At 39.2% G+C, this 27156-nt stretch overlaps 2 protein-coding genes and 1 long non-coding RNA gene across 9 annotated transcripts in view; 1 reads left to right on the forward strand and 2 right to left on the reverse strand.

The window, feature by feature from the left end:
* Positions 1-27156, forward strand: part of LOC137496227 (uncharacterized) — a 385312-nt gene that overhangs the window by 342438 nt on the left and 15718 nt on the right. The gene's annotated exons all lie outside the window — the stretch shown is intronic.
* Positions 1-27156, reverse strand: part of LOC110439952 (transmembrane protein 236-like) — a 766382-nt gene that overhangs the window by 318905 nt on the left and 420321 nt on the right. The window lies entirely within an intron of this gene.
* LOC141375147 (uncharacterized) lies at positions 1056-6409 on the reverse strand. The gene is made up of 4 exons (XM_073907387.1): positions 3202-6409; positions 2961-3119; positions 2774-2866; positions 1056-1418 (listed from the first exon to the last, which is right to left on the reverse strand). Exons 1-4 carry the CDS (start codon positions 4090-4092, stop codon positions 1095-1097), a joined length of 1467 nt encoding a protein of 488 aa, XP_073763488.1. The 5' UTR covers positions 4093-6409; the 3' UTR covers positions 1056-1094.

The following is a 27156-nucleotide window of genomic DNA, read 5'->3' on the forward strand; positions in this document are numbered from 1 at the left end:
ATTTCGCAAAGCCTGCCAGGTAGCCTACAATAACAATAACAATACCAGCAAATTACAAAAAATAATAAGACAAGCCTACTTTGGTGTTGCAATAAAATAGTATTATTTATCAAATAAATAATTACAATATATAATTAAAATAGGAAGAAATAAAATAAAAACAAATGGTACCCTTTGTTTTTATAGCAGGGCCCAATGTGTTCTTATTCTGGTTCTGCTAACAACTATTAAAAAGAAAAAAAAGCTTAACAATAAAAAAACTAGTAAGTGATAATAATAATAATAATAATAATAATAATAATTATTATTATTATTATTATTATTATTATAAGCTTGCTCTGAAACAATCATACAAACCAGGTGCTGCTCGGAAATAGCTTTTTTTGCTCAGCAACAGGTGCACAGCAGCAAGAAGCTTGGCAGTAAACTATGACCTTATTTTAATGACAAATGTCTAAAAATACTGCTGATTTACGTGTTTATTTAATTTATACATACGCAATGAATGTAAGCCTGCTAAATGTGTGTGGTTCAAATGATAGAATATGTAAACTTTGTTTATATATATAATTAAATAATAATAATTAAAAGCCTGCGTGTAAGGCTTTTATTTTGAGGAACACGTCTCGAGCGCAGATTTGGTTGACCAATTAGAGGAAAGTGGGCGTTTCAGCACCGCCAACATGTGTAAAATGAATTTTAAAGTCGTTTATCCGTTTTCCTACCCTAAACCAAAAAACGAAAATCCAGCCAAAATCTCGTTTTTTCGTTTTCTCGTGAGCAAAAGAAAAACGAAAATACGGCCGTTTTCTCCATTTCCTTTATTCCGTTTAAAAATGGAAAACAAATGAACAAAACGTACACGGACCATTTTTTGACTCATTATTTCGTTTTGGTTTTGTGTTTGTTTTAATATTTCGTTTTAAGTTAATAAGCAGAATAACAGATGAGTTTCCGTTTTTTCTGCCTACAGAATAAACAGAAAAACAAAATATTCATCGTTTTTCTGATGTTTCGTTTTCCGTAATAAAAGGAATAATCAAATGAACGGATGATACACGGACCATATAAGCACTCACAGAAAAAACAGACGTTTAGCGAAAAAGCTGATTTTTAAGGGTCTGAAGTTTTGGTTTCAGATTCTTCGCTCCCAGCGAAAGCATCACTCGTTGAACAAATTCAAATGTGTTGCTCATAGTCTTTGGGTAGTCCAAATTCAGTGCATAAATCAAAGCAAACAGGAGACATACTGCATGTGGCAAAGTAGGGACATCGTCCATCACTACTTTTTCTTCCAGTATTATGGCCCGTTTTGCATCCACATTGAGGTCATTAGGACATCTGGCAGGCATGTCCTCACAGAAGATGGTCAGCAGGCCAACATCTACTCCACTGAAGTCAGCCTCTACATCCAAATCCTATGAATAAAGAAAGAAAAATAAGTTTAATATTTCATATTACACTAATAAAGCATATAGTGGCCAGGAGACCAAAAGCATAGGTGAAAAAAATTACACTTCAATGTACTTAATTTGGTAAGACATTAGTACATGAACCAATTACACTATTAATTGTAGCATATTAGCATAACTTTTAAAGTGATCATACAGGCAAAACTTATTTAAAACCCTTTTTTTCATAACTACTTTTTTCCCCCCAAGACTGACAATCCTCACCTGAACACTCCATGATACTATTTTATAGGAACTATCAGTTTTTTAAATGAAAGAAACACTGTAATGTAATAAAAAAAACTGCACAAGTGTTTTTTTTTTCTTCCAAAAAAATGAAGAACCAAAAAATGAATGCACTTGGTTTTACTAGATTAAAGCTGCCCAACACCCATATTTTTAATTTTTAAACCAACAGAAAACATACTGAACACCTGTGACATATTTTTAACAATTCATGACAACATATGAATTATACAAATAAATAACATTATAACATAATAAACCAAACTGCACTAAATGTGCTTTTGAAATGTCTTTGTTAAGTGTGCACGTGTTCGCTCAGGGTGGAAAGAGAAATAAAATGTTTTACTTGATGCACCAGGATTTTTTTTAGGATTTTGAACATTATTGAGCTAATATACACACATCATTACATGTCATTATTACAATTTTGAAATAACGGTTAACTATGATCTACATAATAATATGTCAATTTAAATTGAAAATGAAGCAGTCAGTCAAGTTTGCATTATTTAGTAAACCTATTTCCAATTTAATAATAAAAATTTTAAAGCAAATGAAGGTTTTATTATTGGCTTTTAGAGCAAGGGTGCAGCCATTTACAATACCACAGCGGGTGACTTCAGAGGGTTGGTTATCATTTTACGGAGCATCTTTTGACAGCATGGCTTTTTACATCCTAATCCAGTGTGTACTTCCAACAGAAATTATATTGCTTTCAAGGTATTACATGGCTATTTCACTTATTAGGAACTTAGTAGTATACTTATTATTATTTCACTTATTAGAATCTTCCTCTTTTTCAAAACAAGTATGTTCAAAAATTAAAGCAATGCATGCATTACCTCACTGGCCTATGAAGCAAACTAACCCTGTGATGTCACATACTGTGAATTTTGAAAGAAGGCAGCACTCTTGCTCCAAAAGCCATAATAAAACTTTCCTTTTACTTAAAAAATAATTACATTTGCTTTATTTTAGTTGTTTTATAAAAGGGGAAATTGATTTCAGTAAATAAAGTAAATTTGAATGATTGCCTCATTACCACTCTAAAAAGCAGAAACAATAATACTACTTACAAAACACATCCTGAAAAAATCTTCAGACTCATCCCCCAAAAGGACTGGAAGACCCTGAAGAACTGCGGAGCGGACAACTGTCACATCAGATGGCTATGAAAAAGTAAAGACAGGTAGACATGCATTAAAGCTCAACGAAAAAAATCAAATGGAAACGATGATTCAAAGATGATGTCAGGAAAAATACCTTAGAATAAACTTGTTGCAAAATCTCATCTAGTTTTTTTCCCTGATTTCCTCCTCTTTTTTTGAAAATTTCTATCAAGCGAGCTGAGTGTGTGTCTAATGCAGTGTAGAACTCCGATCTCAAATTTCTTCCCGAAATTCGACTGAATTCTGCAAAGATCTAATTAAAAACATTGAGTCAATATTAAGATTCAAAAACACAAATTTAAAAAATCATACTAAGTTTTGAAAAGAAAACAAACCTGACTTTCCAAAAAAAGTGCCGGCCACTTTTCCAAGATGTCACTGACAAGAGGTTCAGAGTGGACAATTTCTTTTCGTCTCAAGGCAAATGTACTGTCCATCTTTTGGCCAATCAAGCTCATGTTTAGAGGCCTCCTTTTCATTTCTTCTACAAGTTCTATTCTTGTACATTCTTGGCTTTCTTCATTTTCGCCATTAGGAAAGTTTGGCAAGAAATTCAACTCAGATCGTCTGGGTTTTTTGATGCCTTGATGCTTTGTTGCCTTCATGGCACCTCTCTTTTCCCCAATTGCAACATCACTACAGCCAGATTTACGCATTTTTGATTTAGCAACTTGGGTAAAATCCTCATCACTTGGATAGGCCCTAAATGTGTAAATGGCCCCAGCAAGCCCCTCCAGTATGTCATGTTTTATGTCTCTTCCAACGTCAGCAGTTGTACCATCTTTCATAAAAGCTAGGTTTCCCTGTCGTAGAAGATACTCAACATTAACCGAGAATTTAGGTATCTCATCTGGCCATACAATCTGTCGTTCAACAGACAACTGCTCTGATGTATCAGAACCTGAGAGAATTATGGTGTCAGCTTGACTTGAGGAAGGTGATGTGTCCAGAGGAATTATTTTCACCGTCGCTCTCTCTGGTAAGTCATTAATGTCACTGATATTGCATAATGCATTGTTAAAAAAAGGGTCTTCATACTGGAGGTTGAATGGGTATGCAAGTTGCAGTTTCTTCTGCAGCACTTGTTTTAAAGCATCAGCATCAGCATCAGCTGGTGTTTCCTCTAAGACAACCTTCCGGATGTCACTGTCGTGCACAATAACGCGAAGTGTCATGGACATGGCTAAGTGAAATTCTAAAACAAAGAAAGTAGAAATCAGAAACATGCAATGATACAATGCAGTTTAGCAACAGATGTAATACTTCAATGTGACATATAAACACCCTCGAATATTATAAGCTGCCAAAGGGAAGGGGTCATTCAGTTCAGAAGGCAGAACAACTTGAAGTGAATGCAAACTGCACAATTCATAAGAGCGCAAATGCTCAATGTACCATGCAGATTGTGGTTCGCAGAGAAACATTATCTCGGTGTTGACTGTTAAGATTTTCTCTATCTGCATGAACTCTGGCAAACCTGAACAAGACCCAACTGATAATACCATGTTTGGGCAGTACCTAATTCCATCAATGTAAACACTAGATGAAACTAGCACAGAGCTACAACTAGGACTCTGCAGATGTAGGTACTCTTGTACAGCTTCAGGAAAAGCTGTTAAAAGAGAACTAACCACCCTGTCCATTTGTATTTTTGGCTTGAAAAAAGAGCTGCCATCCATATGATAGGCAATTGCCATTTGATGCTTCTTGGCCAGCATTAGGGGACATTTTTGAAATTGTGTGCATCACGGATCACTTTCTTGAAGGACTTATGTTTCCCCTCAAATCTGATGGTCCATAAATTCCTCAGTGGTCCATATGTTCTAATCAATTGAGGATAATGCTCCAAGTAGTGATGCTTTGGGCGTAGTACAAAGTTTGGAAACACATCTTGAAGCAAAGCTCTGTGTTCTGAGATCTTAAAATTCAAGAACTCCACTGTGTCATCAGAAAACTAGCTAGAAAAAGCCAATTCAACAACATCTTTTAACAACATTACAATTTCCCAGGTATGATCATTCTCTTTCACTTTATGGCCAATCAAGAATGGGAGGAGCCTTAGGAGGGCCCAATTTTCATCGCCATTTCCCCCTATTGTTTGTTTGCTTTTGTATGATTTTGGAATTGGCTGTGGCTGGTCAGTCCTGTCTGAAAATTTGTATGGAAATTGTTTGATGGCATTATTTAAAGAATCCAGTGAAAAGTAATGCTTTCCAATTAAATCCTGCAAACACAATGCCAACTCCACAGGAACAATACCCTCTAAAAGATCATGTAACAGATCTGGGGGGTAGCCACCAATTGCATGAAAGTACTTCAAATTGTCACTCAATGGACAACTACTCTTTACACCATACTGTGCCACCAAAGTTCTATCCTGTAGAACATCCTGAATATGCTGTTGGTGCTTTTCTTTTGTCCTCATTTCAAAAGAGCCAGACCTAACTTCTTTGATTTGGATGTCATCTCTTGTGGCCAAGCAAAATCTACAAGGGAAATTCACCCTAAAACTCTCTTGAAAGCCTGCCAGCGAATGGGCACCAAGATTATCTGCCAAGACATGCAGAACAGATCCCCTTACGCATGATCCAAGCTGCTCAACATAGACTCCCTGCTCTTCAAGACATGTCAGGTCCTCAATTAATGGGCGTAGTATTTTTGAGTAGCCATGCTGCTTAACTACATCTGTTTTACACAGAAGAGCTAGCTGAATGGTGTGCAAAGATGATGTGTGTTTTGCTGGTAAGTTTGCAATAACCCAGTAGATAGCACACATTTTGTGTTTTTTTCGTGACGTTCCAAGTGGATTGGTCACTTCAAAATCATCTATATAGAGATTAAGGGATATTCGACAATCATCTGCAAAAAAATGAATTATCTCTATAATGCGTACCATCCCTGTAACTGCTGTATCCCTTCGCTCTCTCCCCTGAAGCCAGGACCTCTTCAAGAACTTCTGGTTTATTTAGCAATTTCTGCAACATTTGGATAATTGGGATATACACATAATACTGCTCATCTCTATCTACTTTGTACTCAACAGGGCTTACAACTGGATATTCTCTCATGAAGTATGATGCCCTCCTATTGGACGTTGAAAGAGGACCTCCTTCATTTGTACAATGTAGCAGCACATTGCTTTCAGTTACTGCCCTGACTAGCTTCTTCACAACTGTGCTGTCTACTTTATCATAGTGCTTCTCAACAGTTTGCTGTATTATATTATACAACAGTGGCTCAGACAATAAATGAATCTGATTCAACTGTTGTATAATTTCTTGTGTCGCATTTTCAGAAATATGCAAGATTGTTCGCATTTTGAGAAAAAGTGATGCTAAACTGTGTTCCAACTTTTGTTTTGTATCTTCCAAATTGACTTGTTCCTCTGCCATATTACATTCATCTTCACTGCCTGAGCTGTCATTAAGTGAATGAACTATATTTTCTTGTGTGTCACCAAATGCAGTACTTAACATAACCCCCAATTTAAAATCCTCATGGCAATGTTGCTGGTGTGCCTTACTTTTATGTGCATTAAAAGTGGAATACACATTTGTCTCAAATGAACAATCTTTAAAAGGACACTGAACTTTCTCACTATTCCTCAAATGAGTACGCAAATGGGCAAAATATTCTGACTCGCTGCACGGTTCTTTAAAATCACAAACATGGCATTTGTAAGAAACTAAAGCATGGCTAGAGTTACTTGATTGTGCACTTCTTTGTTAAGAATGATTTTTTGATAAATGTACTTTTAAAGCGTTAAAAGATTTTAAAGTACATGGACACTCAGTATGGAGACATGGTACTGGAGCAATTCGTGAATATGCTCCATGGCTTATGCGGTAGTGTTTAAAAAGTTGTGCCCTCTTTTCTGATGTGTATGAGCAAGACTTACATTTCCACTGCATATCCCAAACTGGTAGTCTGAAAAGAAAAAATTATATATATTAAGAGTGTAACGATATCACAAACCAAATATAATACCCACAATACGCATTACAATACTCTAATGGTGTGCTACAATCCTCTTTTGTTCCCCCACTGTCCATTGATGTGGATGAAGTCACAATTTTTTTCTTCATTCACATTTAATAAAACAGTACCTAGACTAATAGATGCATTTTGTTTTAAATATTTAACTTCAGTTAACTTTTACATTTATAAATTACTGTCTCAGGTACAAGTCTGTCATGACAGCATGTTTACACCTGCTATTAAGATTCGTTTTAATAGATTTTTAAAGTATACTGCACCATGGTTACACCCCTAGCTTAAAAAAAGAGCAAATAAACAATAAAATATAGTGCTTTAATTTTTATTGTTATGATCCTAATATAATTTTGTATATGTATATGATTAATATATTTAAAAAGATTTTTAAATTATCAATTATTTTAAATACATAAACACTGTAACTGTTTGAATGTATTTACCTTAAATTGCCAAAAATAAGTGAAACTTTGTTTAAAAGTGCAAACAAACAGGTTTGGTAAAATATATATATATATATATATATATATATATATATATATATATATATATATATATATATATATATATATATATTCTTTGTTCTACGAGTTATACCATTTCATCACTATCCATCACACATTCTGTCGCATATCTGTTCATACTTCATATTTGTCATTACAGCAACATAAAAACACTCCATTAGGGTAACATAATGTTAACACTTGAATATTCCTTCACAAAAGGCATGAAGAAAGGACAAATAACACATAGAACCAAAAAAAATGTACGATTTTTACAATATACGACTTGTCTGTCCTTAAATCTCTCTCGTATTGTCATGAGCTTGACGTTAACTTTTACTATGGAATTAATATGGAATGTTAGCACAGCACCCTTTAGCCTTATGTATAAAATATATCTGCCTCATACGTGCCACGTATCGTAATCGCATCGCAATCCTAAATACTTACGACACTCACGGATCCCTTTTGAGCTGAAACTGTTTAAGTTGGTTTAAAAGCTTCGGCGATCGCAGAAAAAAAGCGACTGCTCTGTCTGGTAACGAGACGCTCGCTAATGGCGGACCAGAGCTGATCTCCTCAACTGCTTTCTGTAGGTTACCTGTTAATCCTTTTTAAAACACGCATATTTTCGTCACAACCAGCGTTGCTAACGTTCAACGGTAACTAATGTATTTTAATGAGGCCAAAAGGTTTCGTTTTCTTTTCTTAAAATGCAGACCTACCATTGTACTGTGTTAACGTTAACTTACATCTATTTGAATGGATTGCGCGCGCTCTCGCCCTCACAGTGCATCATTTGAAATAGCGCGGCCCGCTCTTTTAGAGCATAAAGCCCACTTAGCAAATCATAACAACAAGAGCATTTATTAATAGTTGTTAAAATGAACTAGCCAGCTGACAGCTGACACAGATATTAATCCGAAAATAGCTAATATAGTAAAGTAGACACTGCTGCAAATAACATGCAGTGGTTAAAAAGTTTAGTCACAACATAATGGGCTAAAAATTACAACAGTTCACAAAACAGCAAACAATACACAAAGTGCAGGGAGTTTACTGATACCATACAAATAAAATCAAAGTAGTAATTAAAATGAAAGGTTTACCTTGATTTACCGAAGCAGATCTCCTCAATCTGAACTCCTGCTCTTCTATGGCGGTGCTGCTGGGTGGGGGTGGGTTGTGAAGCAAGATGGGGGATGGGAAATCACCGCCCAGTACGCATGCGTAACAGCAATGGCTTGGCCATTATAAGCAATTTTACTAAAATTACATTAGTTATCTAAACTTTATACGCTATTATTTCAGCAACACTAATGCATTTCTAGTAAACTGAACAATTTGGTTAAATTAAAGTAAACATACTATATTTTTCATAGTAAGGAATACTATTCGCGTTTACAGTGCAGCAGAGGCTCTGTGCAACCAAGTATTTCGAATCTTTGGCTTACCTGACGATATAGTATCTGACAGGGGATCTCAATTCACTTCTCGGGTATGGACCGCTCTCTGCAAGAACCTCAATATTAACGTTAGCCTTACCTCAGGGTATCATCCTCAATCTAACGGTCAGACTGAACGATTGAATCAAGAAGTGATTCGATTCCTGCGTTCGTACTGTCATCAGCAGCAGAATGAATGGAGCCGTTATCTTATGTGGGCGGAGTATGCACAGAACTCATTGAAAAAAACAGCTACAGGCATCACTCCATTTAAGTGTATTCTTGGTTATCAACCACCACTGTTCCCATGGTCTGGAGAACCCACTGAGTTACCAGCGGTCACGGATTTGCTGCAACGAAGCGAGGATGTTTGGAATCAGGCTCACAGACATCTCATGAGGGCAGTTAGGAGGAGAGAGATCCAGGCAAATCGTCATCGGCGCCGGGGACCCACGTATCATCCAGGGCAGTGGGTGTGGTTGTCAACACGGGATCTTCGTCTGAGGTTACCCTGCCGCAAACTCAGTCCCAGGTATGTAGGGCCATTCAAAATTTCACGTCAAATTACTCCAGTGTCTTTCCGCTTGGCTTTGCCTAATCATTTTCCTATTTCTCCCACTTTCCATATGTCATTACTCAAACCCGCTGGTGGTCCACGAGAGGAGGAGGTTGAGGAAGGATCGGAAACAAGGACCCCCTCACCTGTCATGATCGAGGGCGAAGAAGCCTATCTCGTTCGAGAAGTGCTGGATTCTCGACGCCGGGGTGGCGCCCTCCAATATCTGGTGGACTGGGAAGGGTATGGTCCAGAGGAACGATCCTGGGTGAATGCTAGAGATATTCTAGACCCAACTCTCACAGAAGAGTTTCATCAGAGGTTCCCAGAGAAACCAGCCCCCCGACAGCGTGGTAGACCCCGGCGTCAGGTGCATTCTCGCTTCAGGAGCCACTCGCAGGAGGGGGGTTCTGTTGTAAATGAGGGCGATGCCAATCCTCTTGTGAACCACCAGAGGGAGCCATCGCCCGAATTCTAATTCGGCTCACAGACTCAAATTCCCATAAGCCCTGCTACCTGGCACTGATTGCGGTCCAGGTGCCTCTCATCAGCTTAGCGTATTTATACCACACTCACGCTCTGGTTCATTGCGAAGTCTTGATTTGCCCTGCTGTCATTACTGAGCGTTCTATACTCCACATCTCGAATTGATCTGTGCTTTTGACCCTTTGCCCGATTCCACGATTAAGAAAGACATCTGCCTGCCCCTGATCTCCAGCCTGTTATTCTGACTAAGTAAGATATCTGCCTTCCTTTGAACTCTTGCCTGTCCCTCGTTTTGATTCCTGGATTGCCCCTTGTTATTGTTTGTATGTGTGCTTTTAATAAAGCTTGCAAATGGATTCAATGCCGTCTGACTCATCACAACAGAAATAAAATTCAGCTTAATTAAATAAGTCAAATATACAGTATGTATGATCATTTGCATTCAATAGAAAATTCTTTTCTGCCCAACATATTGCTATGATACATTTATTAGACGTGAGATGCTTTTTTATGATTAGTGAAAAAGGAACATTGTGCGATTGCTTCACACATCTGTTGCAAGTTTGCACAGTCTGTTATTTTGCTGTGCTTATCAGTTCACTACACTCATTATCTTTCTTTCTCAATCTTTATCCTTTCCTCCCTGTGCAATTGTGACTAAATGAGGGACGAAACTCTTCTTCAGAGAACAATAGAATCTCCACTGAGCCATAAATGGTTTGAATGGCCACAGGTTTTTCTCAGGGTGTGTAATAACACAACATCTCATCATACCCACAGTCTGAAATGGATCTATACTTTATAGAGAAGGCTGAACATAGTGATTTTAGAAAAGAACAATCTATAGCCATTTGATCTGTCAAATGTGATGAAAAGTAGAATTTGGGTCAATAAGGTAGTGGTGTGTGAAATGTTTATGTGTGTGTGTGTGTGTGTGTGTGTGTGTGTGTGTGTGTGTGTGTGTGTGTGTGTGTGTGTGTGTGAGTGTGTGTGAGTGGGTGTGTGCGTGCATTTATCAGTCTGTCCACAAGCAAAATAAATGAACCCCAAATGAAAAAGTGTACACAGTGTGTGTGACCTTCTATTAGACCCATATTATCTTTGAGCTGATTAATACTGACATTTCACACAATCATCAACCATTCTAATGCATTCTCAAAAGTCACTCTCACACACACCACATACACATAAGTACAAGTAATCAGCGTCTCCTGATTGTAAATTTCTCTCATGTGTCAATCATGTAAACTAATGAATTTGTATGTATGCAACTGCAGGTGTTGAAAGCAGATCAGAAAGGACAGATGTGTGGCTTTTTGCGAATCTGATTATGCTACTGTTGTGACTGTCCTGTTCAAAATTTTATGGGAATTTAAGTTAAGATATGGAAAAATCCTTCAGTATCTTTGAAAAAGAAGCACTAATGTTCCGATTCTCTGAAAATCCTAAATCATTCATATTTCAAATCTTCTCAGCTAGATTAAGGCGTTTTCTTTTTCTTTTTTCATTTGTTTTTTGGCAAGTTTTAATCAATTAATACTCATCTGCTCCGTGCAAAGCAGAAATTGTGTGTACACTAAATTACTTTATGGACCCTTTTTTTATTTCCAGGTTTCTCAGTAGTGGAAGGTGTCATAGTTGGGTAAAATTAAAGCGCAGTGAAAAAGAGAGTACTACATTTTTTTTTGCTTATTTTCTGAAATAATAAAAGAAAACTTCACAATGGTTTTATCAAGACTTTTAGAAAAAGGAAAACAAATGTATAAAACTGATAACGGCAGAGTGGAGAGAATAACGTCAAATTTGTTGACTAAAATGGTCCACTCCTCTTCAATGACTGGTCAAGAACTGGAACGCAATGTTGTATATATACAACGTTGTATATATAATGAGGTGATGTTTGTAGTATAGGTGGGCATCGATTATTTTTTAAAAAAATCTAGATTAATCTCACTGTAATCTTGGAATTAATCTAAATTAATCTAGATTAAAATGGCTCATTTGAATTCTGCCGAAGGTAATCACAATATATGTACTACCCCAATAATGACTTAAAGAAATTCTTTGAGAATGGGTTTCTCGCGCCAGGTGGCACATTAGACCAGGGGCTCATCTCCTGTTTCCTAAATGCATCACAAACTGCTTGAGAAACTGTTCTATTATGATAATAGGTGATGAAAATAAATAATGTTCAATAAGATGTACTTGTGTTTACTAACTGTTTAGTAAACATGAATTTTGAACTGTAGGTCAACATAAGCTCGAAACAGCGATTTTTGATTACCTTAGTCCGACTAAAGTGTTAACTGAACTAAACAGAATTGGAATTAAGACATGGAGTATGCATATATTAGTGGCATTATTGAAGTAATCACCACAATCAAACTATTACCGTCATGTAGGACTTGACATAAGATCCACACACACACATTGCGAAATGTGGAAGCTTTTTTCTTTCCATTTGGCATGCATAATTAAATTCCATAACACTCTCACCAGTTCTTACTCCTTATTTGCATCTAATACCCCAGTTTGTCATGGGGCATGAACAAAATGTTCATGAGTGACGGTGAAACTGCCGAACTGCTGTTGTGGTCACCTAAAATTACAGGAAACTCTTACATGAAAGCACTTCATGCAAACACCTTAATCATATTATTGTCTATTTAGACAAATAACTAGATTACAGATGTCCATGTAAGCATGGTCAGCAGTGTTGTCGAAGTAAGTGAAAGATCCAGTAGGACATCCTGCTGATTTGATTCAGAAAGGCACTTTTTTGTCAGACGGCTCACTGGTTTGACTTTCATTCATCGTCATTCATTTTGAACAGCACCCGGTCCATTTTATTTGCACATGTTTTACTCGAACACATAAACTTTACAAATGCCTGATAGTTAGACGTGGAGCTAACATTAGTAAGATTCACTCAAGTGAGCTACATCCATGTTAGCACATCACGTTTGATGTGGTAATTTTACAGTAGGAATACACACAGGTTCGAAGACTCGTTCTCGCCACCTACAGTGCACTTCTGCGAGGTGTACATCCGCGCTAACATACGAAGGTGAAAGCCATCATAGCTTGCATAGAACAGACCCAGCCCCCAACCCAATTCGAGAATAGATTAACAGCAATATTTTTTTATTGCCTGATAAGAGTCTCGGGTTAATGCAGCACGTTAGTGCTGATAACGGCCCACCACTAGTTTATAGCTGATTGACACAACAATAGGCCTCAGGATTTCATCACAGTATCTCTGTACATTCAAAAGGCTATCAATGAAATGCAGTTGTCAACATTGTGCATAACATACATCTGTCCATACCATAATCATACTGCCACCATGAGCCACTCGATTCACAACACTGGCATCAGCAAATTAATCACCAACAATGAGCCACTCAAGTTGGTTATAAAGTTCAGTTATGTCAATATTCCAATGAGGACAACAAGCATGCAAATGAGTTTTCTCTATGTGGTTTCTGACAATTTGTGCTGAAATGTAAACTGATTGTTGTAATAGCTATCCTCATGGCTGGTCTCAGATGATCTTGGATGTGAGGTTGCAGGGTGAGGAGGTCCTGGGCTGGTGTGGTTACATATGGCATGTGTTTGTTATTAACATGCCACTATACTGATAGATGAACATTTCATCTAATATATTTGGCACACACTGCATTTCAATCTGAATGCTGAGGTGCACTGTTTGGATTGGGTTTGTGTTGAAGAGCAACTAGTGTGTCATTGTTTTCAGATACTTTTCTCTCTCATTTGTTAATTTATTCATTCATTCATTTTCTTTTTCTTTCTTTATGCAGCCACAACCCATCACTGGGAAACAGTCATACACTCTCATTCGCACAAATACACTACAGACAATTTAGCTTACCTAATTCACCTGTACCACATGGCTTTGGACTGTGGGGGAAACTGGAGCACCCGGAGGAATCCCAAGCGAACGCGGGGAGATCATGCAAACTCCCCCACAGACTCCTCCGTCTGCTGAAAACGCACATCACGTGACCACACACAAACACATCCACACACTGTCATGCGCTCCTCTGAGCTCCAGAGAGAAGTGCACGTCGGTCAATTTATGAAGGATGTACCGCTGGATCGCGTCTGACTATAGTTGTTAAAAGTGATATTCAGCCATCCCAAGCTCCAGGAGTCTCTATGCATTTGCAGGATAATGCCTGCAAAAGAGTGATAATCTGCCGGTAATCTCGCGTCTCCCTCCCGGTCCACAAACATCGCGCACCCTTCTCACCCTTTTCATCCCTGGATCCCTCCTCGCTCTTCAGACACATCGTGCGCACTCTATCAAACAACCAACAACCCCCCAACTCTACCTACTGCACCACCGCGTTGCCACTTTTCTTTCTCTTAAAATATAAATTAATTTAACTGTCCACATCATATCATATGTTATAAAATAAAATATTATTCAGGGTTTTTTGCCATAGCCCCTCTTGCTGATTTGTTTATCTTTCATGTCTTTATGTTTGTTTTGTGTTTAACTTATGGCTGTGTTTGTGTTTCCCAGCACATGCTTTGCTTCCTTGTTTGCCCTTGCCACACCAAGTGTTTAGTTGGTGACTATTCAATTGTGTTTTCCATCCTATGTTCTGTGTTTCAGAGCAATAGTTTCAGCAGTGTAACTACACAGGCAGACAGCTTTCTTTTCCTCCTGGATCCTCCTGAATACAACAGTGATTCTAACAGTTTATGCATTTGAATTTTACATCCTAGCCTCATTCTGATTGTGTACCCCTATATACATTTCTGGAGTGTGCCAAATACATCCCAGGAGCTAATTATTATTATTATTATTTATTTATTTATTTTTTTTGCAGTTTTAGTTTTTTGTGCAAGTCCACCACAGGCCACTGTTGACTGACTTACTGACTGACTGACCAAACGATCCCCCACCCACCCCTTTTCCTAAACCCAACTGATAGTGTTTTAAATAGCATCTATTGACCAGCGCCCACCCACTTCCCTAAACCCAACCAACTGTGTATATATTCAAATTGGTAATAGTTGAAAAGCCGTCCACACGGAGGTACGCAGTCAGCTAGTAAGCATGAAAAGAAACATCGTCATACAGCCCTTTAGTGTTGGTTTTGAAGATGAAATGCAACCATACATTCCTCTGGCTACATAATTTGCACTCTCCATGAATGTATATAGAGCTCCGTTTTCAGAATGAGCCTTTGTAATCGTTGTAATTTTATCAAGCCTATCAGTAAAAATGAAAATGAGTGCCAACCTCAGGCTAGATTACACAAGAACACTAGACTACAATGTAAAGCTTACACATAGCTAATGTTAAACTGTCTCTATGACTCAAATTCTGCCTCAACTAAGTGTATGGTCAATAGGCCGCAACTGGATTATAAGCAGAGTTGCATTACAAGATTAATGGTGCAATGCAGAAATATATGTGTATAAATTAGTAAACATAAAGCAAAGTTAACATTTACACACAGCTGAGGCTATACAGGGCCCTGAACACCAGCTTTCAATAGAATTAACAATACACAAATGATGAAGTCATTTCTTTTGTGAGTCCAGAAATCCAAAGTGCCAATTAATCCGACACTTTTACAAAAGGCATTTGTAGAAGAGACAGAAAAGGGAAGAAAAGAGAAATGATTTTAAGAGCATGACAGCAGACAGTTCTCTTTCACTCATTTTGACTGCAGTTGTTTCTGATTGTTCTAGTTTTCTTTTTACTAGAGCAACAGATAGTGTTCTGCCGTATTTCAGAATTATTTTAAAGGCCTCGATATACTACAATCAAATCAGCCCAAGCTTAAAAAAAAACATTAGGTCAAGTCAGCGTTTGTTAGAGAGAATCCTACAGCTCACCTCTCCTAGCAACTTACAATACATCGACCACCCTCTGTAGCTTAGTAAAAAGAGGAAAAATCCTTGCCAATAGGGCTTTCATTCACACTCAGTTCTATGCTGAGAAATTGTTCTCCACCTTAAAGAAACAAGCCCCACACACAAGATTATTCATTCACTAACCAGCCTCAGGTGGTTCAGGGTGTGTTATAAAGAGAGCTACATGCTTCAGTTTCCTAGCAGATCACCCGCTTTTAGCAGCATTATAACATTGTTCTGCATAAATCGAGTCAAAAAAGAACCTCAGGGCAGTATGGAAATGTCATGCGTAACACAACTACTTCTGTCAATAAAAAAGTAATTGAATTGTAAAATAAAATGTTAATAAATTATAAAATACCTTACATTTATTTATATCATAAACTTCAGAATACAGCAGTCATACCATGAGCTAAAAACACTATTGTATTATGTATTTTAAAAATACTTTTACTAAAGGAACATGGCAAGTCTTTGCAAATCAATTGCTTATTTGATCAATCCCTTCTTTTACTCTGGCTCAACTACCTAAAAATGTCATGCAATGAAACTGATGCATGCAAGCATTTAAAAGATCAAATTACCATGTCCCAGTGGTCCCCAAACAAAGGTTATTATTTAAGTAAGCAACAGTCCAATGTTTAAAAGTTTGCTAATGAAACATAATTGTGTCCTGAAGACAAATGATGGCACAAGAATGCAACTAGTTACTAACTAATTTAAGCATTTGATTGCTAATTATACGATAATATACACTCTCTTTATTAGGTACACCTGTCCAACTGCGTGTTAACGCAAATTTCTAATCAGCCAACCACATGGCAGCAACTCAATTATTTCAGAAACTGCTGATCTACTGGGATTATCACACACAACCATCTCTAGAGTTTACAGAGAATGGTCCGAAAAAGAGAAAATATCCAGTGAGCTCAGTTCTGTGGGCGCAAATGCCTTGTTGATGCGAGAGATCAGAGGAGAATGGCCAGACTGGTTCCAGCTGTTAGAAAGGCAACAGTAACTCAAATAACCACTTGTTACAACCGATGTCTGCAGAAGAGCATCTCTGAATGCACAACACATGCAACCTTGAGGCGGATGGGCTACAGCAGCTAAAGACCACATTGAGTGCCATTCCTGTCAGCTAAGTATCAATTTTTGCTGCGACATCCGAATGGTATTGTCAGAATTTGGCAACAACAACATGAAAACATAGATCCATCTTGCCTTGTTTCAATGGTTCAAACTGCTGCTGGTGGTTTAATGGTGTGAGGGATATTCTCTTGGCACACTTTGGGCCTATTGTTACCAATTGAGCATCATGTCAACACCACAGCCTACCCGAGTATTGTTGCTGATCCTGTCCATCCCTTTATAACCACAGTGTACCCATCTATTAATGGTTACTTCCAGCAGGATGACTTCCAGCCTGTCATAAAGCGCAAATCATCTCAGATTCGTTTCTTGAACATGACAATGAGTTGTTAAATGATCTCAAATGGCCTCCACAGTCACAAGACTCAATTCAATAGAGCACCTTTGGAATGTAGTGGAACCGGAGATTCGCATCATAAATGTTCACCTGACAAATCTGCAGCAACTGTGTGATGCTCTCATGTCAATATGGACCAAAATCTCTTAAGGAATATTTCCAGTATCTTGTTGAATCTACAGGTATGCCATGAAGGATTAAGGAAGTTCTGAAGGCAAAAGGAGTCCAACCCAGTACTAGTAAGGTATACCTACTAAAGTGGCAGATGAGTGTATAATGTGACAGGCAATCAATTTATGACCCTAGATTTCTAAATCGACAATACTGTACAAAAGTCTTTATTTTCAAAAAAAAAAAAAAAATCAAGTGAGTTTTAAATATTTTAAGGCTGTGTGAAAGTATCAGTTCACAGTATCCATTCAACCACTTTCAACCATTGTTCTTGGCATGTCATGTTCCAACCGAGGCTCATTCTGATTACGTTTCCCTACATACATTTCTAAAGAGTGCCAAATACATCATGCCAAATACATACAGTTTTTGTCTTCGCAAATCTGCCTGAGGCCGCTGTGTAAGCTGTTTGAGATCTCAAGTTTCTCTCACAAGTGCCATTCGCACTTGCTTTTTCGCATGTAAGGCCGCTGTCGACTAATTGACTGACCAACCAACCAATCCCCCAATCTACAGTGTTTTGAAAAGCAATCCAGAAAGAGAAAAGCCCTCATCACCGCCTGATTTTTACAACGTTCCACCTTTATTACCTTCTCACCCTGTTATTTAATTGTTTATTTTATTTTTTGGCTTCTGTTTTTGTCTAACATGCTTTCTGGAGCCATTCTTCAACAGACTAGAACGCCGTCACATCCGTTTCACATCACAAGTCCACTGATGTAAAAGGCAAGCCACTGGACAAACTGGTAACTGTGGAAAAACCGTCCACATGGAGGTAAACCATTACCTGATAAATTTAAAATGGTGCTATACCGCCTATTAGTGTTCTTTTTACTAATGAAATGCAGCCATACGTACTTCTAGATGCTTAATTCACAATCTCCAAAAATGCACAGAGATACATTTTCAAATTTTTACGATGTTCCGTCCAAAATTATTTGTATACTCAAGATCCCAAGATTTTTTCAGTACCTTGATGACTCAATTTATCCGCTCAATTTAACAGAACACCATCTTTAAAAAAAATTTTTATCATTATTTCTGAAGTTACCTCTGCCAATTCCTTTTACAAACATACTGATGATGAACCATTGACAGCAGCTCTGTGATGATCTGCCTGTATTATTGGTTTTAGCATTGCACAGTACTCTTTTACAATGACTGTGGACTTGCATCCCAATTGACCTATGCAAACACATTAATTCCCTTTTTAGATTTGTCTGTTATTTTATTTATATTTGATGCTAATATTTGTTTAGAGTCTCTTCATAGTGTGACTACCCAAGTTTGACAAAACTACCAAAAAAGCACCAATCAGAGGTCATCATGTAGCCTTACAAAGTGTTTTGCAGTATTTTAAAACCACAAAAAATACAAACACATTTTGATACAAAGTCATTTTACTAAAAGAATTACTAATTTCATTTTGAAATGCGTAAATGGAATCTTAAATACTGCCAATAGTGTTTGTGAAAACACAAGAAGGCATCAATGACACCTCTCGCTTCAGGCAAGAAAGCCACCACACTCATCATACAAGACTATTCAGTCACAACCCAGCCACACATATGCGTGATAAGCCCTTACGGGCGTTTCAGAGGGGATTATAAAGACATTCAGCTGCATGTACAAATTTGCTTGCCGTTCTCCCTGCTTCAGTGGAGTTATACTGCCATTCTGAAACAGCTAGTTTAATAAGAGTTGTTTAGCAGTCATGTTACTTTATTCTCCTTGACATCGAAAAGGAAATATCATGTGTTTCTTTTGTACTGGTCCTAAATATCTATGTTGAATAATGTCAATAAAAAATCAATAAGGTCAATCCCCAACTCTTTGTGTGCAACAGCAAAGCCACCGTTTATACAGTTACATACAATATCATTAAACCTCTATTGATTTACACAAGGCCTGGAAAGCACTCAGGGGTGTTTCAGACTGGATGAGAACAATCAAATTCAAATATATTCTCATTCTGAAAAAAGATGTGCCAACATTACAGGCAGAAATAGAGTCTTTTTCAAAGCACACTGTGGAAATTGTTCCAGCTGAACACTGAGACTGGCTTTTATAGAAATGATTCTCTTGTGCCAAAGAAAGACAGCTGGCTTTACCCCATTTTGCATTTAAGACAACTTAACCAATTCTGCTGGAATGGCCATGTAGGGGGGAAATTGAAGAACATACTTTCATATGTTCATGTAAATGACTGCTTTATTATAGTGGGCCTAAAAGATGCTTATCAAAGTCAGTTTGTAATGTTTGATTCAAATGAGTAGCTGTGACCATTGAGAGTAGAGTTGCATTTTGAACCATCTCTTACACTGTGTCTACATTAGACATGTGCAGACTAATGCAAGTGACTGAAAAAACAACTCTTACAATCAGTGATTTTGTCTACCCTGGATGTGGCACAAGACAAATCTCTGACATAAATTGATGCCCTATTTATTTTTGATGAACATGAAGGAAAAATGATTCTTCTAGCTGCTGAGACAGACATCAAGTTGTAAAAGTCACCATTAAATCAAAATTTATTTGTATTTTTCATTGTAGCTCTTATTAAAAACTATATATCTCAGCACTTTATTATTTTGTAAAAAATTATTTACCCTCATCAATCATCATCATTTGCCCAATCAAATACCATAATCGTCCCTCCCCCTCAAAGTGAAGTTTATTCATAAACTAATTTCGAGAGGATCACATGCTTATGATTGACCACCTGGCTGAACCTGCATTACCTGTCACATGATTCTCCAATCAGATGTTTCGTAAGTCACTATAAATTACGATGGTCTTCCTAGCACAGTCATCTTCCGAATAACCCCCGCTTCCTCCCTCATTCTTCTTAGATTAAGGGGCCAGGCGGCCCAGTGGTTTAACACTGTTGCCTCACACCAAGAACATCTTTGGTTCTAATCTTTACTAGGCCAGTCATTGTTTCTGTGCAGAGTTAACATGTTCTCCCCATGCTCATATAGGTTCCACCCCAGGTTCTCCAGTTTCCTCCCACCAACCAAAGACATGCAACATAAGTAAATTGACCAAACCAAACTGGCACCATTTTCAAGTTCTTAGCCAAAAGTATTTTTCCACTCATAAAGCAATTTGTCATTAGCCACAATTAAACAGGGGAGTGCAATTAAACCCTCTCACCCTACAGACAGGAGGGAGCTTGTTTGGCTTGCGAACAATGCTTGTCTTTTAACTATTCGATACCCAAATAACTAAACCATGCACCACCCTACATTTTGTTCTAATTTCAGGACTGTTTCAACAGGATATACTGTACATCATGACAGTGGACAAAAGCATCCTAAAATTTCATTTCATGCCGACTTTAAGGTGTCGGTTGTAGCGTTGGTAACTTAGTAACCAACAGTAAACAAGACAAGCATAATGGAGTCACGTGGTTAAGAGTTTATTTGGCAAATGTGTTACCATCTCCCCTTGACAGCAGAGAGGTCAAATCACAGTAATGCAAACTCAGTCAGAGACATAGATTTTCACTTGCAACTTGCTTTAACATGTTTAACAGTGCATGAAATGTTGTCTAAAACAAAAAAAGAATGATGCATTTTGTAGCTGGATCTGGTTTTATTACATTCTGAATTGGACGTTGAAAATGAGCTTATCTCAGCCAGCAGAGAGGTCAAATCACAGTAATGCAAACTCACTCAGAGACATAGATTTTCACTTGCAACTTGCTTTAACATGTTTAACAGTGCAGGAAATGTTGTCTAAAACAAAAAAGAATGATGCATTTTATGGCTGGATCTGTTTTTATCACTTTCTGAATTGGACGTTGAAAATGAGCTTATCTCAGCCAGCAGAGAGGTCAAATCACAGTAATGCAAACTCAGTCAGAGACATAGATTTTCACTTGCAACTTGCTTTAACATGTTTAACAGTGCAGGAAATGTTGTCTAAAACAAAAAAGAATGATGCATTTTATGTCTGGATCTGGTTTTATTACATTTTGAATTGGACGTTGAAAATGAGCTTATCTCAGCCAGCAGAGAGGTCAAATCACAGTAATGCAAACTCAGTCAGGGACATAGATTTTCACTTGCAACTTGCTTTAACATGTTTAACAGTGCAGGAAATGTTGTCTAAAACAAAAAAGAATGATGCATTTTATGGCTGGATCTGTTTTTATCACTTTCTGAATTGGACGTTGAAAATGAGCTTATCTCAGCCAGCAGAGAGGTCAAATCACAGTAATGCAAACTCAGTCAGGGACATAGATTTTCACTTGCAACTTGCTTTAACATGTTTAACAGTGCAGGAAATGTTGTCTAAAACAAAAAAGAATGATGCATTTTATGGCTGGATCTGTTTTTATCACTTTCTGAATTGGACGTTGAAAATGAGCTTATCTCAGCCAGCAGAGAGGTCAAATCACAGTAATGCAAACTCAGTCAGAGACATAGATTTTCAGTTGCAACTTGCTTTAACATGTTTAACAGTGCATGAAATGTTGTCTAAAACAAAAAAGAATGATGCATTTTATGTCTGGATCTGGTTTTATTACATTTTGAATTGGACGTTGAAAATGAGCTTATCTCAGCCAGCAGAGAGGTCAAATCACAGTAATGCAAACTCAGTCAGGGACATAGATTTTCACTTGCAACTTGCTTTAACATGTTTAACAGTGCAGGAAATGTTGTCTAAAACAAAAAAGAATGATGCATTTTATGGCTGGATCTGTTTTTATCACTTTCTGAATTGGACGTTGAAAATGAGCTTATCTCAGCCAGCAGAGAGGTCAAATCACAGTAATGCAAACTCAGTCAGAGACATAGATTTTCAGTTGCAACTTGCTTTAACATGTTTAACAGTGCATGAAATGTTGTCTAAAACAAAAAAGAATGATCCATTTTATGGCTGGATCTGTTTTTATCACTTTCTGAATTGGACGTTGAAAATGAGCTTATCTCAGCCAGCAGAGAGGTCAAATCACAGTAATGCAAACTCAGTCAGGGACATAGATTTTCACTTGCAACTTGCTTTAACATGTTTAACAGTGCATGAAATGTTGTCTAAAACAAAAAAGAATGATGCATTTTATGTCTGGATCTATTTTTATCACTTTCTGAATTGGACGTTGAAAATGAGCTTATCTCAGCCAGCAGAGAGGTCAAATCACAGTAATGCAAACTCAGTCAGAGACATAGATTTTCACTTGCAACTTGCTTTAACATGTTTAACAGTGCATGAAATGTTGTCTAAAACAAAAAAGAATGATGCATTTTATGTCTGGATCTATTTTTATCACTTTCTGAATTGGACGTTGAAAATGAGCTTATCTCAGCCAGCAGAGAGGTCAAATCACAGTAATGCAAACTCAGTCAGAGACATAGATTTTCACTTGCAACTTGCTTTAACATGTTTAACAGTGCATGAAATGTTGTTCAAAACAAAAAAGAATGATGCATTTTATGGCTGGATCTGTTTTTATCACTTTCTGAATTGGACGTTGAAAATGAGCTTATCTCAGTCCCCATGTTCGCATGGGTTTCCTCCGGGTGCTCCGATTTCCCAAACAGTCCAAAGACATACGCTATAGGTGAATTGAATAAACTAAATTGGTAGTGTATGAATGTGTATGGAAGTTTCCCAGTACTGGGTTGTGGCTGGAAGGGCATCTGCTGCGTAAAAGATATGCTGGACAAGTTCTGCTGTGGCATCCTCTGAGAAGAGACTAAGCATGAATGAATGAATGCATCGCTCGTTTCTCATTTGATGCATATAACCCAGTTGGATGTAGACCGAACTATTGAGAAACAATTCTGTGAAAATCCACTTCCAGAGCTTAGACTTTAAAGTCAAGATGATAAGTGATTCCAAATCTGCAGAACTAAAGATGAATACAGTTAGCCATGTTAAGGTTCATGTTGGTTCAATTGGTTACTGTTAAAGTGATGATTTAGGAGCTCATTGGTAAGTTTAAGCAAATTAACTTCTTTAAAAGATTTCTAAGAAACCAGGAAGAGAATGTCATCCATGTCTCTGAAATTAGAGAAGCACATTAGAATCTCTGTGTTTCTTTTGCTGTGTTGTGTTACTGTAGCAACTGGAGGTGGTTGTGTTGGTACACAAGTGCCAGGCCTTCACAGGTATGCATTTCCACCAGTATTTCAAACGAGGATAAGTGCAAGCTAAATGTTGTAAGCCTACTATTGTTTTGCTTACACTGTTGGTGGTAACAGTTAAAGCATTTAAAAAGATACCTGTTTTCTTTCTGTTTCATCTCTGCAGTAATGGTGATCTTAAATGCATCACAGTGCAAAAGTACCTAGATGATAATTACATATTCTAATCATATTAGAAATATGTTGCAAATCTGCAAAACCTAATACATTGTGTCTGGGACATTTGCTACTCATCAAATGATATGTCCACAAGAGGCAATGTTAAGTAAAGTTTTGTAAGAGTCTTGTAACATTGTTTTTTCAAGAATTCTTCATTGCAGCCTGTAGCACGATCATGTACAAGATCAGATCCAGTAAGTAGTGGACATTGTAACGCCCAGTATTGTAAAGCCCATGCTACAGCAATGGTTCAGTTTCTAACATGCTTGTCTACTATGTATTGGACATTGGTCATTGTGCTGAAGGCTGCAGCGAGGACACACTAATTTTTTTAGGATCTCATACATGTTTTTCTTCATGTGGGAAAATACCTGAACATTGGACAGACAGTGAAACTAAATCATTTCTATGGGTGGGTGAAGAATGGTTTAAAATTTCAAGTGATATTTATGTGGTGTTTCACCAGCATGGACCACGACACACTTTGAGCTAGACATTATTGTAGAGATATAGGGATAAAAGAAATGATAAAGCAACAGTGGGATGAAGGGGAAGGGAAGTTAGAGGAAAAACAGGGAACATGTAGGTAGGTTGATCGGGCATCCTACGATGATACTCAGAGACTAGAGTGGGGGTACCGTCTCTGTAATATTTTGGTAGAGTGACTGGACCACCGATTCAACCTAAGAGCTAAGAAAGGGTTGTGTGATTGTTAATGGGAAGCAAGGAAATAGAGGGAGAGGGAGGGTGTGTTCAGGACAGAGGTGGGGTTTTTTGTCAGACTCAAGTCAAGTCACTGCTTATATCGAGTCCCTTTCAAGTCATTCTAATTATATATATATATATGTGCACATATGCACATGTGCGGTGTGTAAAAGGTGCTCTTCTTTAGGGTGAGGTGCTCTGGTGCTCCGGGAAGTAGGTGAAGGACAGTGAGTAGTCGGGTGAAGGATCGTCACGAGCTGGAGTCCGCTATGGAGAGACAGAGAGACAAGCATTAGCACAGGGAGTCATAGAAAGAATGAAGCTCATCTTCTCCTGGCGTAGGTTGGGCTTATATGTCTCTCCGCTTGATGTCGTCCAGCTGTGTGCGATCCTGGCTTGATGAAGGTCCAGCTGGGTGAAATTAGCGACCAGGGCGACGTGGCATATAATCGCTCGCTACATTCCCCCCCCCTTAGCGTCGTCCTGGTCCTGGGTGTCCTGCGGAGAAAAGGTAGAGTATTGAGAGGGGGGGTAGAATGGTTTGACAGACCTGCCCATCCTGACCATAGCCTTGAGAGCCCGTCGGCGTTTCCGTGGGAGGCCCCGGCTCGATGTTGCACTGTAAAGTTATAATCCTGGAGCGACAGGAACCATCTGGTGACTCGAGCGTTGTTATTTTTCGCTGTTGACATCCATTGCAGTGGAGCGTGGTCGGTCACCAGGGTGAATCTTCTGCCAAGGAGATAATACCTGAGCTCCAGGATTGCCCACTTGATCGCCAGGGCCTCTTTCTCTACCGTGGCGTACCGGGTCTCTGCAGGGGTAAGCTTCCGACTCACGTACATGATGGGGTGTTCTTCATCGCCGTGGACCTGGGAGAGGACCGCGCCCAGGCCCGAGTCGGAAGCGTCTGTCTGTAGGATGAAGGGGCAGCCGAAGTCAGGTGCGTGCAGTACCGGAGAGGATGTTAGTGCCGTCTTCAGGGCTTGGAACGCGCCATCTGCTTCCCTGTTCCATTGTATCTTCTCTGGCTGCCCCTTTCTGGTCAGGTCTGTCAACGGGCTGGCTATGGATGAGAAATTGGGAATGAAACATCTATAGTAGCCCGCTAACCCCAGAAATGCACGTACCTGGGTCTTTGTGGTGGGTTGTGGAGTTTCTTGTAGTGCTCTGACCTTGTTCTGTTGTGGCTGTATGAGACCTCTACCGATGTGGAAACCGAGGTATTTGGCTTCTGCTAGACCCAGGTGGCATTTCTTGGGATTAGCTGTGAGCCCAGCCCTACGAAGATCAAGGAGCACCCTCCGCAACCGGGATAGATGTTCTTCCCATGACTCGGAGTGGACGATTAGGTCGTCGAGGTATGCTGCTGCATACGGCTGGTGGGGTCTCAGCAGGATGTCCATCATACGCTGGAATGTTGCTGGAGCCCCGTGGAGCCCGAAGGGAAGAACCCGGTATTGCCAGTGCCCACCGGGAGTGGAGAAGGCGGTTTTCTATTTGGCGCTTTCACTTAGTGGTAGTTGCCAGTAGCCTTTGGTGAGGTCGATCGTGGATATGAATCGGGCTCCACCCAGCCGATCCAGCAGCTCGTCCACCCGAGGCATGGGGTACCCGTCGAATTTGGAAATTTCGTTCAGCTTCCTGAAGTCATTGCAGAAGCGGAGGGTGCCGTCGGGTTTGGGGACCATCACTATGGGGCTGGACCACGGGCTACGAGATGGTTCGATGATTCCCAATTTCCTCATCTTTTGGATCTCCTCGTTGATAGCCAGCCGGCGAGCTTCTGGTACTCGATAAGGCCTCTGCCGGACGATGGTGCCAGGTGGGGTGATGATGTCGTGCTGGATGATGGTGGTTCGACCCAGTTTCTCTGAGAACACATCCCTGAACTGACCGACCAAGGCTTGCAGCTCCGCCTTCTGATTCGGTGAGAGTTGCTCACCTATATGGACGACGGGAGAAGTTTCTTCTGAGAAGGCAACTAGATGACCTGGAGCTGCAACCCATTTCTTCATCAAGTTGATGTGGTAAAGTTGTTCTTCTCTTCTTCGTCCCGGCTGACGGACTCGATAGTTTACCGGCCCTACCCTTTCTACCACTGTATATGGCCCCTTCCAGGATGCCAAAAACTTCGAGGTGGTGGTAGGTATCAGGATCATTACCTTGTCCCCTGGGTGGAACTCTCTGGGTTGGGCGGGCCGGTTATATAATCTCTGTTGGGCGCGCTGGGCTTCGGTCAGATGTTGTTTGACGATGGGCATGACTTTTTCTATTCGTCCTCTCATGTCCCGTACGTGCTCAATCACTGACCGTTGTGGGGCTGGCTCTTGCTCCCAAGCTTGACGAGCCACGTCCAATAGCCCTCGTGGTTGGCGGCCGAACAGCAATTCAAAGGGTGTGAAGCCTGTAGATCCTTGGGGAACTTCTCTAATCCCGAAAAGCACGTACGGGATCATGAGGTCCCAGTCGCGCCCATCCTCTGCCACCACCCTGCGGAGCATCTGCTTCAGCGTCTTATTGAAGGGTTCCACCAAACCATCAGTCTGCGGATGATAAACAGAAGTCTTTATTTGCTTTACCTTCAGGAGGCGGCAGAGGTCTGCCATCAGCCGGGACATGAATGGGGTGCCCTGGTCGGTCAGTATCTCTGCTGGTATTCCTACTCGGCTGCACAATAAAAACAGCTCCTTAGCAATTGCCGATGACGTGGCTTTTCTCAGAGGTATCGCT

The sequence above is a fragment of the Danio rerio genome, chromosome 7 (genome assembly GCF_049306965.1).
Source record: "Danio rerio strain Tuebingen ecotype United States chromosome 7, GRCz12tu, whole genome shotgun sequence".
Lineage (NCBI taxonomy): Eukaryota > Metazoa > Chordata > Actinopteri > Cypriniformes > Danionidae > Danio > Danio rerio.